Source organism: Sparus aurata, chromosome 19, assembly GCF_900880675.1.
Source record: "Sparus aurata chromosome 19, fSpaAur1.1, whole genome shotgun sequence".
In the NCBI taxonomy this organism is placed as follows: domain Eukaryota; kingdom Metazoa; phylum Chordata; class Actinopteri; order Spariformes; family Sparidae; genus Sparus; species Sparus aurata.
Genome location: NC_044205.1, coordinates 23,335,736 through 23,354,887, shown reverse-complemented (window position 1 = coordinate 23,354,887; position 19,152 = coordinate 23,335,736). Strand labels below are relative to the sequence as shown.

At 41.8% G+C, this 19,152-nt stretch overlaps 2 protein-coding genes across 2 annotated transcripts; one reads left to right on the top strand and one right to left on the bottom strand.

The window, feature by feature from the left end:
- Positions 1-14: 14 nt before the first annotated feature.
- LOC115570492 (highly reducing polyketide synthase 40-like) lies at positions 15-7,522 on the top strand. Its single transcript, XM_030399105.1, has 7 exons — positions 15-197; positions 289-442; positions 519-679; positions 778-981; positions 1,715-1,896; positions 1,984-3,787; positions 5,816-7,522. The coding sequence occupies exons 1-7, from the start codon at positions 140-142 to the stop codon at positions 7,474-7,476; spliced, it is 4,224 nt and encodes a 1,407-aa protein (XP_030254965.1). The 5' UTR covers positions 15-139; the 3' UTR covers positions 7,477-7,522.
- Positions 7,523-9,397: 1,875 nt separating this feature from the next.
- Positions 9,398-17,960, bottom strand: LOC115569696 (phthiocerol synthesis polyketide synthase type I PpsD-like). Its single transcript, XM_030397739.1, has 6 exons — positions 17,903-17,960; positions 17,517-17,670; positions 16,295-16,455; positions 15,662-15,868; positions 15,349-15,530; positions 9,398-15,030 (listed from the first exon to the last, which is right to left on the bottom strand). The coding sequence occupies exons 1-6, from the start codon at positions 17,958-17,960 to the stop codon at positions 9,478-9,480; spliced, it is 6,315 nt and encodes a 2,104-aa protein (XP_030253599.1). The 3' UTR covers positions 9,398-9,477.
- Between the last annotated feature and the right edge of the window lie 1,192 nt (positions 17,961-19,152).

Genomic DNA, 19,152 nt, shown 5'->3' with positions numbered 1-19,152 from the left:
ACAAAGGCACTAGTTCTGACAAAAGACAGCGAGCAGGACTGAACATTACGCTTCACTATGGAGAGGCTTGAAATTTCCCTTTGGCTTTTTGAATAGAATAAAGTCTCCAAAGCAATTTCACCAGCATCTCAAAGGAACAATGGAGGATGCAGAGGATGACATAGCTGTTATCGGGATTGGATGCAATTTCCCTGGAGGTAAGACGAAAGCATCTTTCGATTTTCACAGAGTTGATGTTTCTTTTTCACCTGTTATACGGTAAATTATTTTTGATCCGTTTTACTTTAGGTGAGGGGCTGGACAACTTCTGGCGGGTGCTGTTGGAGGGAAAGAACTGTGTTGTTGATATTCCAGCAGAGAGGTTTGACACCAATTTCTGGTACGACGCTGATGAAAGCAAACCAGGAAAGACACAGACGACCAAAGCGGCTCTTATAGAAGGGTAAGCAGATTAAAATTAAGTGCTATTTCTGTATTGAATCTCAATTATGACATGTTTGCTGTTCTTTTTTTTTTAGGTTTAATGAATTTGATCACAAGTTTTTTGGCATCACTGAAGCGGAGGCTGGTTCCATGGACCCTCAGCACAAACTGCTTCTGCAGTGTACCTACAGGGCACTAGAGGATGCTGGATTTGCGATGGAAAGCATCAACGGAAGCAGAACTGGAGTTTACATAGGTGACCGCTATCGTTCTACGACACATTTAAAACTCTTAAGAGATTTCACGATGCATAAATTGTGACATACTCTTGCTCTTCTCTTTATGGTGTCGCAGGTCTGATGAACAAGGATTACGAGATGCTCCAAAGTAACAGTTCCACTACAATAAGTCACTACAACTGCACTGGGACGGCGATGAGTGTGGCTGCTAATAGAATTTCCTTCACCTTCAACCTCACCGGACCTTCTTTTGCCATCGACAGTGCCTGTTCTTCATCTCTGGTGGCTCTACATTTAGCCTGTCAGGCTATAAAGCAAGGTATTTGGTTCTATTTTCTATTTTCCAGCATCATTTCAACTAATATTGTAAAGAAACGAGTGTCCAAATTTGAAGATTCGTGGAAGACAAGATATGTGTATGTACCGAATTGCAGAAGTCAACTTAAGTTAGCATGTTAACTGGCTAGCTCCGGTCCATCCTGTCTCCTAATACCACCTTGTACTGCATTGCTTAACAAAACGCCAAGAAAGGAATTATTTTTACACCTATGTTCCTTACTAAACAGAAAAATACAACCTTCTGACTTCAAGTTTCTCTTGTTTTGCCCTGTTAACTCAACAACACACTTTTTTCACTTTATTGACAGAAACAAAATGAAACTCACAAAAACAGCCTGGTGTGTCTTTACAAAATCCCACCTGGTTTTGGTCGAAATAAATACTCAATTCACGGAGTCAGGTTTGAAAATATTGCACTTCTACACGATGTTTACGTCCGCTCTCTCTCACCTTTAGCTCTTCTGTGGATTCATGCTTCTCTTGTCTCTGCCTGTCATGCTCATGATCCCTAAAGGAAGCTAATAAGGCAGCTTAGCTCTATGGCTAACTGAGCTACTTGTTAACAGAAGCTAGTCGCTACAGCCGTAGCCGTATTCAAATCAGATAGCTGAGGCAAAGAGAACAGTGAACAGTAGTTCTCAGCAATTTGGAACTGCCTTCGAGTTCTTGCTATACTAATTACACCTTTAATGTTCGCTTTCTATTTCAACTAGGAGACTGTGAGATGGCTCTGTGTGGAGGTGTCAGCTGTATAATAGAGCCAAAAGTGTATGTTGCTCTCAGCAAGGCCAAGATGATCTCACCTGAAGGGACCAGCAAACCTTTCTCCAGCAGAGCGGATGGATATGGTCGAGGCGAGGGCTGTGGCGTAGTTCTCCTGAAGCCTCTGAAAAACGTAAGCAAGTACTCTGTTTTTTTATGTTAATTTCACGTCATTAAAATGTTTTATCCAGCATGTGACAGTGTGACTTTCTATACAAAGGCTTTAAAAGACTGCAACAAAATATGGGGGATCATCAGCAAAACAGCCGTCAACCAAGATGGTCGTTCAGTCACTCCAATCACAAAACCTTCCATGACACAACAAGAGGAACTCCTGCGAAGAATCTACTCAGAGTCGGACCTCGCAAATGTCCAGTACATTGAGGCACATGGGACTGGCACCCCAGTTGGAGATCCAACAGAGGCAGGAAGTATATCTAACATAATTGCTAAAGCCAAACCTCCTGGTTCAGAGATGCTGCGGATTGGCTCTGTGAAGAGCAACATCGGACATACAGAATCTGCAGCTGGTGTGGCCGGACTCATTAAGGTTCTCCTAATGATGAAGCATGCAACCATTGTTCCCTCCGTTTTCTACTCAGAAGACAGTGCCAGTGTAGATGTAAAATCTCTGAGGATGAATATTCCGATTAAAGCTGAAAGATGGAAGAGGAATTGGACATTAGAAAGGGTCGCTGGGATCAACAGCTTTGGGTTTGGAGGCACAAATGCACACGCCATTGTAAGTGAGTACAGACGGACCGATGTTCCCTCACAGATCCCAAAAGGCTGTCCAAAACTCTTTGTAATATCTGCAGCCTCTGAGAAATCGTTGATCCTGTCTATCACTGACACCCAACGGAGGCTTTGCAGCGCTCAAACAGTTGACTTACAGGCACTGCTGTACACTTCAGCATGTGGAAGGAGTCATGTGAGACACAAATATAGGAAGGCCTTCCAAACATCTTCCCTCTCAGATTTAGAAAGTCAGCTGACATCCGCACTGAAAGCCAAGTTTGAGTCAGTAAGGTCTGACATTCAGGTGGTCTTTGTGTTCTGTGGGAATGGGGTGGCCTACAAGGGTATGTGCAAGCAGCTCATGAGAGAGATTCCTGTTTTTAGAGATAAGGTCAGAGAAGTTGAGAATCTCTTCAAGAGTCATCAAAGCATCGGCATCAGTCAATGGCTTGCAGGTGAGAATGATAATGATTTCAGCAAGCCAAATGTTGTCCAGCCTCTTCTTTTCGCGATTCAAGTTGCCATTGCTGCTGTCCTAAAGCAGTGGGGTGTCAAACCTGATGCCATGCTCGGACACTCTGTCGGTGAAGTCGCTGCTGCTCACTGTTCTGGTCTCTTGTCTCTTGAGGATGCTGTGAAAGTGTTGCACCACCGCAGTTCCCTTCAGAGTAAGGTCACAGGGGGGAAAATGCTTATTGTTGGTAATGTGGCCACAGAAAAGGTGTTGAAAATCCTTCCAGAGTTTTCTGGAAAGGTTTGTGTCGCAGCGTTCAACAGCCCCCATTCCTGCACTCTGTCAGGGGATGCAGATGCTATAAACCTCCTCCATCAGAGGCTGAGGATTGTCTTTACCGAGAAAAATCTCTTCCTCCATGAGCTAGATGTTCCAGCAGCATACCACAGCCATATGATGGACCCTGTTCTAGATGACATTGAGAAAAGTATTGATCCTTTGGTTGCCAACGACAAGAACTGCAAACTTTTTTCAACAGTGACTGGAGACAGTTACTCTGATGGTGACTTTACAACAGGCAGGTACTGGGCAAGGAACATCCGAGAGGCTGTTTTATTCGAACAAACGCTGCGTGCTGCCACCAAAGACAAGAAGTCAAGAAGAAACACTGTCTTTGTGGAGATTGGACCTCGAACGGCTCTCCGAAGAAACATACATGAGACTTTGGGAGATAACGCCATAGTTCTTTCCTCTGTCCAGCCAGGAAGAGATTATGACACGATCTTGTCTACCGTGGCCAAACTATTTGAATTGGGCATCAGTGTAGACTGGGGTCAGATCTACAAGGGTTTTGAGACATTGCCCTCAGCCTTTCCAGTCTATCAGTTTGACAACACGAAGAAAGAGTTGAATTTTGAAGCTGTTAGAAAAGCCAATGAATCATCTGCTTTTTATCCTCATACGCTCATATCCCAAATAAAGCAGGGTGACAAAGAGTACACATGCAACCTCTCACTAGACACTGCATCATATCTATGGGAGCATAAAAACAACGGTGTTCCCATTGTGCCAGGTGCACTGTATGTCGAGCTTGCTTATGCATCAGTGATGGCAAGTTTAAGGCCAAAGAAACCTGTTTCTCTGATCCAGCTCAGTTTAAGGTTTGAAAGCCTGTTTACACTTAGCTCAAACTGTAATCAGTTGAAAGTGACGCTGGATCGTGCAGAGAATGAAGCTTCATTTAAGATACAGTCTTCTGTCGCAACACATGCCTCTGGCACATACACATGTGCAGATGGCACACCGCTGTTGGAAGAACCAACCATTTGTCTTGACTTGATTTCCCAAAGGTGCAAATCGGTTGTGAGGAGAGAAGAGATTTATTCAGTTCTCTCTCAAGCGGGATTTGAATACGGCTCTGTCTTCAGACAGCTTGATGATGTGCATTTTGGAGAGGAATTCAAGGAAGCTGTGGCAACAATTCAAGTTCCTGACGAACTTCTGAAACACCTTCATGACTATTTCATTCACCCTGTCATATTGGACTATTTCTTGCAAATGACTGCTGTGGTAGCAATCAGAAAGATAACAGCCAAGCAGGGATTCCCCTCAGCTCTCAGTAGTGTAGTCGTATCAGGACCACTGCAAGAGGAAATGGTAATGTACTTACGAGCCACTCAAGAGACTCCCGACTTCCTTGAGGTATGTGGTAGCTTTTGCACCACAGAGGGTAATGTACTGGTGGAACTGAAGGGTGTGAGAATCTCGTTTTTGGGCAACTGCTCAAATGATCTTCTGTCTTGGTTCTTCCACAATGAAATCAATGCAATTCCTGCAAAGAGTGACTCTCAGAGCTGCCAAATAAAAGCAATAGTTTTTGAAGACAAAATTGGCATTGCTAAAGGACTCCGGCCATACATACACCCACAGTCGGTGCTTGTGGAGGGCAGAGAGCATTGGATGGCTGACCAGGTTCGAAATGTAGTGTCCCATGCACTGTACACCGATGAGGAATTAAAAAATTTTCTTTTTATTTGGGGTGTTGAGAATCTAAGTCAGTTGTCATCAGAGACGACACTGGACTGCTTGGTGTCCTGCTGTGAGCTTTTTCGCCAGGTTGTTTTAGCTTTGAAAGAGAGCAAACGCTTTTGGACTGTCCATGTCATAACCTATAGATCGACAGAAACAATCGTGGACCATGTCAGTCCTGGTTTTGTGCTGGCTGGTATGACAAGGGCTTGTGCAGCAGAGATGGTAGGTCTCTCTTTTCACCTGATCGATCTTGCATCTGTGACTGGTGGAGACATTCAAACGTTGGTTCAGGTAATAAACACCTGCGAGCAACAAGAGGTCATGATCAGTGAAGGGAAAGCCTTAACACCAAGAATAGCAAGGACACCAATGAAGGAAGGTGGTTTAGGGGGCATCGATATCGACTCAGTTAACGTGAGAGACTTTGCTCTACAGTCATCTGATCCTTACAGAATGGCTCACTTGTCTGCCACCCCCTTCCACACAAATATAAATCCTGTCCAAGAGAAGTCAGTTGAGATCCAATTAACCAATGTATGTGCGCATTCATCTGACTACTTTCCTGTCACCGCTTCAAATTTGAAATTCGGCAACACAATGTATTGGAACAAGCATACATCACACAACCATAAGCTTCTTGCTTTAGATTTTAGCGGCATTGTCACTGCTGTTGGGAAAGATGTTTCCAATCTAAGAGTTGGGGATCACGTCGCTTCATGTTATCCAGTAGCTGCAACTGCGAGGATTACAATTCCTGAAACAGCGTGTTATGGCACAAAGAGACTCCCATTTTTGAAAGCCACTCCATGTGTTTCCTACTTCATACTAGCATGGGAGATCCTGCGGAGAGTGCTGTCAAAGGTGAAACAACAGCACAGAAAGTTGCTCATTATCTCCTCCAGTTTAGCCTCTGCTTTGTTGAAAGTTTTGGCTCTGACAGCAAACAGGTCAGGCTGGAATGTTTCCTCTCAGCCAAATTACAGACAACAGCTTTTACATTTTGATCAGAGCCGTGCAGTTGTTTTTCTGCCCCCATTTGATCGCACTTGGCGGGAGTTGTATGACAGTGGAGGACATGACAGACATTTTATTTTTGTTTGTAGCGATCACATGTCATCCACTCTCCCAGCAAACATGTTTGCGCTAAAGAGTGAACACATGCATGTACATAAGGTTGACGTGGCTAATGTTCTCCAAAGAGCCAATCTGCGAGAAAATAACAGGAATGTCTCTAATTGGTTGATGTCTTTAGGCTTCAATACATCATCTCTACCTTTAAAAAGGGAGACTCTTCAAGTATCACACACAAAAGAGCCTCAGACCAACACAGAGGCTGAGTCCTACTTCACAACAAAGAATGCGCAACAAGTTGTTCTGCATCACAGAGAATCTGATTGTCCAGTATCTGATATCCCTTTACTCTCAAGGCCTGTGCAACTCTTTAAACAAAACTGTGTTTATATTGTTACTGGAGGGCTCTCTGGTTTGGGACTTGAGACAGTAAAGTTCATTGCCCATAATGGTGGAGGTTGTATTGCAACACTGTCAAGAAGCACTCCGACTGATGAAATGCAGTCTGAAATGGAGCTCCTACAGAGAAAAAGTGGGGTGACGATCATGAATGTCCAATGTGACGTTTCTGTGTCAATGCAGGTGGTTAATGCGATTTCAAAGATCGAACAAAGGTTCTCCTCATGTCCTATCAAAGGAGTGTTTCACAGTGCGGCAGTATTACATGATGCGTTAATCGAGACCCTTGATCAATCCCTTTTTAGAAAGGTGCTGCAGCCCAAAGTGAGTGGAGCTTTAAACCTTCACTATGCAACACTTCACAACCAACTAGATTTCTTTGTGTGCTACTCCTCCATCTCTTCATTCATTGGAAATCCCTCACAGTGTAACTATGCAGCAGCAAATTCCTTCCTCGACATGTTCTGCCATTATCGGAGAAACCTTGGACTTGCTGGACAGTCCATCAACTGGGGTCCTTTGAACCTCGGTCTCTTGTTGAACAAAGACCATTTCCAAAAGTTCCTGGAGGCGAAAGGGATGATGACAATGGATGTGTGTGACATTCAAGAGGCGCTTGAAAAGTGTCTTCTGATGAACAGACCACAACAAGTCATATGCAAGTTCAACTTTAAAAATCTTCACATTCATGTACTTTCACAAAATGCGTCTCTCAGAGAGCGGCTGTCAGCTTTAGTGGAAATTGAGCTAAAAGATTATGCAAATAATGAACTCAGGATTCAGCGTTTGTCTTCCCCACATGGAAGTCTGAGGACAATTGTGAGTGACATCAGCAACGTTGGTGTAGATGAGCTGCATGACGACTCAGCTCTGTGTGCACTGGGTATTGACTCTATGTCGGCCATGACTCTGCAGAATAAGGTCTTCCAAGAGACAGGTGTGAATATACCTTTGGTAAAAATATTGGACCCCAACAGTACACTGACCACTTTGGAAACCATTGTTATGAAGAATGAATAATTACATGTACTGTACAACATCCAAAATGCTTTGAATATTCAGTAAGTCAAGGCTTTGTGATTGTAAACTAATTTTAGTTTTTTGTAAAGGGTATTCACTTCTTTGGTATTGTTCTCAGAGCAGTCAAATGTGTTATGTTGTGGTTGCTGTCGGAACCTGAGGCAGAGACATGAAGAGTAGTTGTTGAGTAAAAGGTTTATTTTGACAAAGACGAGGGCAGGCAGGTGAACAGGTTGAGCCGGGAGCAAGCATGAATTGATATCATTAGGTTTCCAGACAGGAGCAGGAGTCAGAGGTGAGCGAGTGCTTATTTATACAACCCTACAATAATCTTTTATAATTAGTAAGTATATTTTACAACTGTGGTTGTACTGACATCTTGGCACATTTCCAACTTTTTAAATACAGTGCTGTACTACTTTCTGATTTCTGATTATAAGGTGTGTATATTTATGTTGTAAAGTTAGATTTTCTCTGAAATATCTGTAAAATAACTCTGATTGTCATTTCCTGGATGTGTTGTTATTCAGCTGACACTTTTTTTTCACATAAATGTGCTTGATCATATCATAAGTCTAGTTGCAAAACAGCTTATTAAATCACAAAATTAGATAGCAATAAACACAAATGCTGATGTTATGTTTAAATAAAAAAAAATCACCCTGAAAACAACAATTACTTATTTCTACTCTTAAGTATTGTTTATGTACCCAAAGCCTGATATAGCTCATGTCTTCATGTCATGGAACACAACTGTCATTGTCGATAGTTGGATGTTGCACTCTCACCCAATGCTTAACATTCAAAATCAAAATGCATTTCTGTCTAAAGTGACTTTCAGATGGATTTTTGTAGCTGTACATATTTATTTGATGTTGTAATATTTGTACAGCCGCATATTTGAAAGCGTTAAGAAGAAAAATGCACCTTCAAATTGACTTCTTGTGTTGTAAATTGTTATTGTGTAATCTGCATGAAAGAACATCTGTGAATAACTCAACCTTATCAAGTGCACAGTTAAATTGGCAGATGGTTTTATTGTGTCATAAAGCGGCAGAAAATAAAAACAATAACATGTTGCTATGATAAGTGTAAGAATTCATTGGTATTAAATTTTTATACAACAGCGATGGCCAGTAAAAATCGTGTTTTACAATTGCTGCATTATACCAAATCCATCTGTAGCAAAATCATTTCTTGATTGAGAGGATATATATTGTAGTAGAAGAACATCACTATAAACATGAATGCAATGATGACTGTATCTGTTTTATGTTATTTGCATGTGTTTCCTTGTGGTGGCAATATGCACAAAGAGAACAATGTCCTTGTCCACAGAGTGTGATAAATTAGTGGTCAAACAGCGAATGGCTCAATAATCATATAAAGCCCCAATTGAAGATTTATGGGACATGCCAGAATACTGTATCACATGCTTCGTCCATCATCATAAAGGTGATAATCAACATCAAAATCGATGAGCTGGCAGTGATAACAACTGACCATGACCTAACAGAGGTGAATGAATGTAAAACAGGCAGATAAAAAAAGGTTGACCGTAGAACTATGTATGCTGAAGCCTGGAGGACACTGATGAGTTTTGAAGTTTAATAAACATTAGTAAAATAATAATTAAAAAAGAATCAACAAAAATGTGGTATTTCATTGTTCTGCTGGCTCTTTTCTCCTTTGTATAACAAACATATGAATACCAGAATGAATAAAACTGATAAAAAAACACCCATCCATTTCAAATTGAGCTTGTCTCCAAAAAAGTGAGTAACACAATAAGATCTTAAGTAAAACTGAAATACCAAAATGAACCAAAACAAAAAACAGAGGCAGAAATTTTGACAAAACACAGTATGAACATATGGCAATAACACATGATTAGTGGTTTATTGCAATGAATTACCTCATTTAATACAAAGAAAAACCTTTCAATAAAGTAGCATTGTGATGTCCTGATAACTCAGCGTATTAAATGTCCATTTATGACTTTTACAATCTAGTAGAATCAAGCTTAATGACTCCGTCTGGAAGAGGCTCTGGGTCCCCACTGGAACTTTCACCTTCTCCTCCTTCACTCAGTATATCTACTACTGTTGACAGCGTGGCATTGGGATCCAGCAGTTTCACCAATGGCACATTCACTCCTCTCCCCTGAAAGATGAGATTCTGCAGAGTCATGGCCTGCATGGAATCGATGCCTAAAGATGAAAGAGGTGATTCATCTTTCAGCTCATTTCTGTCCATGCCAATGGTCTCACTGAGCAGAGAGATGACATACTCTTTAGGTGAGATGGACTGAGCCTGTTTAGTCTGAGATTCTGTCTCTCTGGTTTTTTGGAAAGCCTCCTCCACCAGTGCGGACAAGCGCAGGGTCAAGGCCACATTTTGAGAGAGGATGTTGTACCTGATGTTTCTGAAATGAAACCTGCAAACAGCCTGTTGGGGTCGATTGAGCACAAGGCATTGCTCCAGACTTTTATGAATCTCAGCCACATCCAACACCATCATCCCCTTTGCCTCCAGAAACCGCTGGAAATGTTCCTTGTTCAAGAGGAGGCCGAGGTTTAGAGCTCCCCAGTTGATAGACTGGCCAGGCAGCCCGAGTTTGCGCCGGTACTGACAGAACATGTCAAGGAATGTGTTGGCGGCTGCATAGTTTGTTTGGGATGCATTTCCCAGAAAAGCTGAGATGGAGGAGTAACACACAAAGTAATCCAACTGACAGCGCTGTGTTGCATTGTGCAAATTCAGTGCACCGTTTACTTTGGGTTTGAGAACTTTCTCATAAAGAGATCTGTCAAGGGTCTCAATGAGCCCATCATGCAAGACAACTGCGCTGTGAAACACTCCTCTGATTGGACAACCAGGGAATTTCTGGCCGATGACACTGATAACCTTGTGCACAGACTCAGACACAGATATGTCACACTCCATGGCAGTAATGTAGTTTCCACACTGTTTCTCCACATTATGTATCTCTTGCTTCACATCTGGTGTGGGCTTGCTCCTGGAGAGTATCACAATGTTCTCACCCCCTTTCTGTGAGATGAACTTGACGGTTTCAAAGCCCAGACCAGAAAGCCCACCTGCCACGATGTACACTGCTCTCTTTCGGAAAAGCTGTTTCTTTGTTGACAGCAGAGGTATGTCAGACTGCGCACTGCTGTTTTTTTTCTCCAGAGAAACAACAGCCAGCTTCTTCGAGTTGAAGTATGATTGTTGTATCTCTGAATCAAGGCTCTTTATGCGTTCAGATTTCATACCCTGCAAGGTGAAGCTTTCAAGAGCAAATTTCCTACTCAAGTTCAAGGACTTCAGCCAGTGATAAATGCGTGGCCTTTCTGCACTCAAGGATGCCTTTTGCAAAATGACTGGCATCTGAATTGTCTGCACACGAACACTTTCCTTCACACTTTGGAACACATCCTGAGCAAGCAAACACTGAGCATGCGTTTCACAGATCAAGACAACATGTTTGACACCTGGGAAGTTGCAGATTTTAGCAATCAGAGAATCATCAAATGGAGGCAGGAGGACAAATGCATCTATTTGATTGGCATCTACAAAAGATCCATTGCAGTTAGTGCCAACAACCACATTCCAACCTGACTTGTAAGAGGTGAGTGCCAAGACTTTCATTAGAGCTGAATCAGCCACAGAAGATACAATTCCAAGGTTATGTTTGGTTCTGGGCAAGGTTCGGCGCAGGATCTCCCATGCTAGTACAAAGTAAGACACACAGGGTGTTCTTTGAAGGAATGGGAACCGCTTGGTGCTGTAGCACACTTCCTCTGGAACTCTGACTTTGCTGCCTGCCACCACAGGATAACAGGAAGCAACATGGTCTCCCACTTTCAATTTCCTGACATCTTTTCCAACTGCTGTAATAGTACCACATAAATCAAGAGCCAGAAGCTTGTGGTTCTGTGATGAGTGTTTGTCCCAGTACAGTGTCTGGCCAAATTTCAGATGTGAAGCACTGACGGGAAAGTAATCCGAAGAATGAGCACATATCTTAGTGGGCCGAATTTCAACCAGTGTATCACTTATTGGCTGGACCTCCTCTTCAAAGTGAATGGCACTGAGTTGAGACATCTTATGTGCATCAGCTGTCTGAAGGATGTAAGGCTTAGATGTCATAGAGGTGAAACTGCCCTCTGAACTGTCAATGATTTCGGGTGGAGTTCGGACAATGGAAGGTTTCAGAATCAGTCCGTCTTTCACCACCAACTCTGGGTACTTGTTGCAAGGACAAGATCTTAGGACCTCAGACAGAGCTGAAATGTCCTTAGCTGAGACAGTGCTTATGTCAATCAGCTGAAATGAAAGATCTGGTATCTCTGCGGCAAATGATCTGGTCATGCCAGCAAGAGCAAAACCTGGACTTATGTGGTCCACTGTGATGTCCGATGAACAGTAGGTGACCGCTCTGATGGAGTTCGGAAAGCGAATTCGCTTTAGCTCAAGGACTATTTGGCGGAATGTCTCAAGACAGCTCGCCAAATTCTGCAGGACAACATCAGCTGACAGAGAAGTGAGGTTCTCTTTGCCCCACAAAAACAAGACCTCATCAAAGTTTTTCTCAATATCTGTTATTTTGAGATTTGCCAACAGAGAAGGAAACCCATGGCTCAAGATATCTTTTGCATGTGTGAAGGAAACATACCTAGACCCAGAGTTCAGATGTTGTTGAAGGCCTTTAGTGATCCCTATACGGTCAGAAAAGACCAGAGCCCTTGGAGGAGTAGCAGATGCGATGCTTTCAGAGACGACACTAAAGTCATTATGGTAGAAATACTCCTCAACCACATGAGAGCGACTGCCAAGGTACTTGATTACCACATTTTTAACCTCAACCAACACTCTTCCTTCTTTACCTGCAAAGCAACCACAAACCTCAAAGTGATCAACGCCCACATCAATCGCTCTCAGATAGACAATCATCTCATCTTGCAAGGGTTCAAACACAGTCAAACTTCCTATTTTGGCAGGAAATCCTGGCCTACCTGCAAAAATGTGCTCTACTGTAACCGGGAGGAGCTGCATTAGAAAATCTAGCACAACAGGATGAATGCAGTAGTCATGCAACTGAGGCTGCAGTTCATCTGGGACCGTGACAACTGCAAAAGCCTCCTTGAGATCTCCCCCATAGTGCACATCCCCCTTATTCTCAAAGACGTCTCCATACTGGAAGCCGCCTTGAGAGAGGTACCCATAGAACTCCTGTGAGCTCACCACTGACCTGCATCTTTTGTAGATGGAGGGTAGTGAAATGCACTGCTCCTCAATCAGCCTCTCTTTCTTTGAAACCACTGTGCCCGATGCATACACTGCAGATGGGGAGAGTACCGTGAACTTAGTTTCTTTCTCCATTTGTTCTAGCTGCACCTTCATTTCAGGTGAATTCTGGGTTAAAACAAAGGGGCTGTGAAAATTGACACTGAGCTGTACTGAGCTGAGCGGCACTTTCGGTTTGGCAGTGGCCATGAATGCAGCTAAACCCAACTCAGCATAGAAGGCACCGGGGATGATGGGCACATTGTTGTGCTTGTGCTCTTTCAGGTAAAAAGAAGAGTCAGACTTCAGATCACAGCTGAAAACGTTGCTTTCACTTCCTGTCTGACAAAGAACAGGATGATTACTTGCTGTGTTTTTCTGGGCTGCTCCAATGATAACATCTCTGTCTGAGCAATCAAACTGGTATTTGGGGATGGGTAGTGGCATTGTCTCATGTCCTCTGTAGAAGGTGTTCCAATCTACGTGGACACCCAGTTCGAACAACTTAGAAACAACAGACATAATTGTTTCATGATCTTTATCTGGCTGCACTGATGCAAGAACAGTGGTGTCATTACCCAGAGATTCCATGATGTTTCTCTGCAGTGCCCTTCTTGGCCCTATCTCAACAAAAACTGTGTTCTTCTTTCCTTCAGTTGCTGACCTCACTGCCTGCTCAAAAGCTACTGGCTCACGAATATTTCTAGCCCAGTATTCCCCTGTGCAGAAATCCCTCAGCTGGACTTCCTTTCCTGTCACTGTTGAGAACAACGCTGTGTCAAGGTCATTCACCCGTAAGGAGCCAATTGACTCTTCAATTTCTGGCAGAATTGGGTCCATCATGTGGCTGTGGTAAGCAGCAGGGACATCCAGTACACGAAGGAACAGATTCTGAACATTAGCGGAGGTGCTCAGCTCCTTGTGGAGGCTCTTGATTGCATCTGCATCACCTGAGAGGGTGCAGGACTGCGGGCTGTTGAAAGCAGCAAGGCAAATTCTACCAGAGTATCGAGGGAGAAGAGCAGTTACCTCTGATACAGCCATGTTGCTGATCACAAGCATCTTCCCCCCAGTGACCTTGCACTGGAGAGTGCTGCGGAAAAAGATGACTTTTACCGCATCTTGAAGAGACAGGAGGCCAGAACAGTGAGCAGCTGCAACCTCGCCAACAGAGTGTCCGAGGATTGCATCAGGCTTGACACCCCAGTGTCTGAGCAGGCAGGAAATACCAACTTGGATAGCAAAGAGGAGTGGTTGGACAACGTTTGGGTTATTGAAGTCATTGTCCTCAAACTCACTCTCAAGTGTGTCCAAGATGTTCAGCGTACCCAGTCTTTGGAAAAGCTTCGCAATCTCTTTGATTTTTTCTTTGAATACAGGCTCCCGTTTTAGTAGCTGCTTGCACATGCCATGGTAAGTGACGCCATTTCCACAAAAGACAAACACTAATCTTGGATCTGTGTAGGACGGGATTATGTTTTTGCCTACAGTGGCACCTAACTTCTCTTTAAGATCGACTACAGATGAAACCACGATGGCCTTTCTGTATTTATGTTTCAGATGGCTCCTCCTACATGCTGATGTGTACAACAGAGAATCTAGGTCAACTTTGCTACCTTCCTCTAGCTGTTTAACAGTGTCTTCCATCATCAGAGTAAGAGATTTTGGTGAATTTGCTGACATGACAAAAAACGTTGCCTGTTTCTCATCATTCTTTTGCTTAGTACTTGACCGTTTGTGCTGTTTGACGATGGCGTGTGCATTTGTACCCCCAAAGCCAAAGTTATTCACTCCAGCAATTCTTGCACCAGAGTCTTCCCACTTTTCTGCTTCCTTGGGAACTTTAATGTTCAGGGCTTTGGCATCTACACTTGCAGTCTCTTCAGAGTAGAAAGCTGAGGGAACAATGGTCTCATGCTTCATCATTAGGAGAACCTTAATGAGTCCGGCTACTCCAGCTGCAGATTCTGTATGTCCGATGTTGCTCTTCACAGAGCCAATCCGCAGCATCTCTGAACCAGGAGGTTTGGCTTTCGCAATGACGTTTGAGATGCTTCCTGCCTCTGTTGGGTCTCCAATTGGGGTGCCAGTCCCATGTGCCTCGATGTACTGGACATTTGCGAGGTCCGACTCTGAGTAGATTCTTCGCAGGAGTTCCTCTTGTTGTGTCATGGAAGGTTTGGTGATTGGAGTGACTGAGTGTCCATCTTGGTTGACGGCTGTTTTGCTGATGATCCCCCAGATATGGTCATTGTCTCGAATAGCCTGCAAAGCAACAACAGAACTAAAATGAAACATCAATGAGAGTTTGTGTAACAGTATAAAGTATATCATACTCTTATACAGTGGCATGGGAATTAAAAAAAAATGCTATTAAAAATCATCTCAAAAAATTACTTGTAAAGCATTCCTGAAGAGGGACATTTCTAACAGGAACAAGGAACTGGTTGACTAATATAACATTTATGGATACTGTCCAGACTGTTGGCTATTATTCAATATTAGTCTGATATCTGATATGGTCGGCTTTAAACGAAAAGACAAAGAAAATTATTGCTTTTTTTTTCACTCTGATATTCTGACCTGTTTCAGAGGCTTCAGGAGAACAACACCACAGCCCTCTCCTCTACCATAACCATCGGCTCTGTTGGAGAAAGGTTTGCTGGTCCCCTCAGGTGAGATCATCTTGGCCTTGCTGAGAGCAACAAACACTCTTGGCTCTATTATACAGTTGACACCTCCGCAAACAGCCATGTCACAATCATCTGATAGGATAAAACATAAATTATTCATAATCTCACCTCATATTTTTAATTAAAACCGAAGTGCTACATCATGGCTTTGGATTAGTGGCTCAAAAAATGTATTTGACTGTAGTTAGACATACTGTACAGACCTTGTTTAATGGACTGACAGGCAAGATGAAGAGCCACAAGAGATGATGAGCAGGCACAGTCTATGGACAGCGAGGGTCCGGTGAAGTTGAAGGTGTAGGAGACTCTGTTTGCTGCGATACTCATGGCAAGGCCTGTGCCAGTCCAGTGGTTGATCACACTCGGGTGCACGTGTGCAGCATTTGTCTCATAATCTCTGTTCATTAGGCCTGCAATAAAAGAACCATAAAACTGTTACGAAAACTACAAATAAACTGGGTGTTACCGCATGAAGATTATTCAGAGATATTCCAGGGAACGATAATAAAAATCTGATGGAACTTCAAATTGTAAGGAAGAAGAAGACCCTCTTGGGAGCCAAAATGCGTGCTAAATTGCCCTTTGGGAGCCAAAACGCGTGCTAAAGTGCCCTCTTGGTTGGCAAAACACACTAAATTGCCCCCTTGGCTGGTAAAAACATGATAAACTGCCGTCTTGGATGGCAAAAACACGTGCTAAAGTGCCCTCTTCAGTGGCAAGAATGCACTGTATTTTCTCCTCTGCCCTTCAAAAAGTCTGTGCACGCCACTGTGGAACACGTTTTTCCACTATTACACCAAACTTTAAAAAATTACAACCCATTTTTACTGATTTACCAAAAAACACTCCTGTCCTGGTCCCACTGGCCTTCTCCATAGGAATTCCAGCATTTTCCAAAGCCCTGTAGACACACTGAAGGAGCTGTTTTTGTTGAGGGTCCATTTGTTCCACTTCACTGTCACTGATGCCGAAAAACTTGTGGTCAAATTCATTGAACCTGAAAAAAATTAAAACCATTCAATCAAATGTATTAACTTATAAACAGATCATAACAGAATACTTAAATTGCCTAAAGTCAAATTTCTTAACCTGTTGATGACAAGTGAGAAAATCTGACTAATTAAATGACTAATTGACAACTATTAAATACATTTTATTTTAGGGTTATGGACAAAACTTAACATTTGGGGACATCTTCTTGAGCTTTAGTAAACTCTGATCAACATTTCTGACATTGTATTGACCAAACAATTGATCATTTAATTGAGAAAACAATCAGCAGATTAACTGATGGTGAACCTTAATCTGCAGTCTTTCTTTGCACAGCAATATAATGTAAATCAATACTGGTAAAGCAGAGACACTGTGAAGGGGACTTTCCACACACCACTTCGTTCCAAATACCAAAGTGTAAAGTGGGTCTAGATCTGAGTTTTTTAAATGTGAGAAAAGACCCTTCTTCATGTTTAATAATCTAAAATCACTTCTGTCACAAGAAACACCATTTTTCTGTAGTTTCCCAATATTTAACATTGTCAATTAGGATTCATTTTCTTATTTCAATAATTTTACTGCAGGTTGGTACAAGAAATAAAGTTTGTATTATCTACAGTCGCACATAAACCACATAGATGGATTAATAAATGATAACTTGTACAATTGAGTGTGAAAGACGAGTTAAGGAAACCGAGGAAAGAAGCTTCTCCCTAATGATCAAGCATTTGTTTTAAAGATCATATATACTGAAGAAAAAAATGGGATTAACATTTCTATCAATAAATATTTTTTATGTCACCATGGACACAACGTTAAGACTTTTGGATTATGTCCCCAAAAATGTTCAGATGTCTCAAAAATACAGTCTGGTAAAAAAAAAAAAAATATATATATATATATATATATATATATATATATATATACATATATACATATATATTGATCTTAAAGAGACACAAGAAAAGACAATAAGAGTATCTTAAACACTTACAATAAAGTACACAAAATACATTAAAGCGGGGCTATCTTAATAGGTTCTATCATTGGGTTTAAAGGACATACCCATCAATGAGTGCAGCCTTGGCCGTGCGGGATTTACCCGGTTTGCTGTCATCAGGATCATACCAGCTGGTTAAGTCAAATCTCTCTTTGGGAATTGGCACAGAACAGTTTCTCCCATCCACCAAAACCTTCCAGAAATTGTCAAGCCCTTCTCCTGTTTGGAAACATATATAAAGTACAGAGGGGCTCAACTGTGGAACTATAAATTGTAGTAGATAATCATACCATTTTTTTTTTTGTAGTTTTCAGATTTTTAGATTTTCTATAACTACATTCCGAGAAATTGTTCATTTATCACATTGCACTTTGTGAGAAACATAGAAATCTGTAAATTGCAGATTTTCAAATAAAAATATTAAGTTAAAAGTTGAAATTAAATGGCTCACCCCCAGGAAAATTGCATCCGATGCCTACCACTGCAATACCGCCTTCAGCTTCCTCCATTCTGACTGAACATCACTGAGAAAGAGAAATCAAAAATCTTTACTGCATCACCGCGTCCATCTCTTTTTCTTCCAGCCATCCCATCAAGGAATAAATGTGTTAAGCATTCTTAAAACTGTGTAATTAGTCCAGTTTTGAAATAGCTTACTGCATCCTTACATACCGTTTGACTTGTCCGTCTCTGATGGTATCACTGCCGGACTTGCAGTTGATTCTTATAGCCAGCTTCTTGTCTTTATTAAACATTAATGATTGATTGTATACGTGGCCATGGAGATGAAGGACTTCAGTGCACACATTTATGGCGCCTCGCAAATGATTAGACCAAGTTTAATGAGTAAATCAATATGTTAAACAATAGAGGTGACTCTGGGTCTTGTTTCATCGGACCTTATCACACTAATACCCTGGCTAACAATGAACCAATCGATCAAGAAAGTCAAGTTTAAAATATTTTCATGGGTAACATTTTTGAATTAAACCTCACAACTTCATCCAAGACAATAAATTAACATTTCTTATATTCAGTAACTTTTTAGAAATAGGCTCAGGTGTCTTTCAGGGCAACAATTTTAGTACGACTCCAATGCATTATGCAATGTATACAACACATGTTAAGTAAGACTGTGGCCATAATTTACCTTCTGTGAGCTTTCTGTTCGGACGTTAAGATCAAAGTAGAAGTTGGAAGATGCCCTCTTGACCGGTCAGCAGAAAAAATCTCTTCAGATGATTTTTTACTGCATCCAGTAGACACTCCTCTTCTTTCCACATTCAAAGATATGATGAAAATGAATAACAAGGTATGCAAGGAGATCTTTGAACATGTTTTGCAAGTAAAAATCCAAAGATCAGTTTTATAGATATTTTCCCACAATACATGCACTCTGAGGTGTTGTATTTTCTTTCATTTGCACCGTAGTATTTGAGTTTTCTTTAACTTTTTTAAAGGAAATAAGTACAAACTAACCATAAAAGCCTTATGTTATATTACATGATTTAGTTTTTGGTTTAATAATTTGGCGGATGAATAGATTTTCCATCTACGCCGTGTGAAGCAGAACCTGTTAATCTTTTTATCATTGTTTTATTGGCTTTATCAATCCACCAGTCAATAAGAGATCATTCGGTGGCATCAAAGTTGTAAACTGTGGTTGACTTTAAGTGCTCTATCAAAAAAGGTCATAGAGGT

What these genes read in the sequence shown, in the direction of transcription:
- LOC115569696 (XM_030397739.1), bottom strand. Translation starts at nt 17,960, where the DNA reads ATGGAGGAAGCTGAAGGCGGTATTGCAGTGGTAGGCATCGGATGCAAT. An exon ending in CGGATGCAATTTTCCTGGGG is followed by an intron (nt 17,671 to 17,902) that starts GTGAGCCATTTA and finishes GTTTCCAAACAG; the next exon opens with GAGAAGGGCTTGACAATTTC. An exon ending in CAGGACAGGAGTGTTTTTTG is followed by an intron (nt 15,869 to 16,294) that starts GTAAATCAGTAA and finishes CTTTTATTGCAG; the next exon opens with GCCTAATGAACAGAGATTAT.
- LOC115570492 (XM_030399105.1), top strand. Translation starts at nt 140, where the DNA reads ATGGAGGATGCAGAGGATGACATAGCTGTTATCGGGATTGGATGCAAT. An exon ending in AAAGCGGCTCTTATAGAAGG is followed by an intron (nt 443 to 518) that starts GTAAGCAGATTA and finishes TTTTTTTTTTAG; the next exon opens with GTTTAATGAATTTGATCACA. An exon ending in TCCTGAAGCCTCTGAAAAAC is followed by an intron (nt 1,897 to 1,983) that starts GTAAGCAAGTAC and finishes TTCTATACAAAG; the next exon opens with GCTTTAAAAGACTGCAACAA.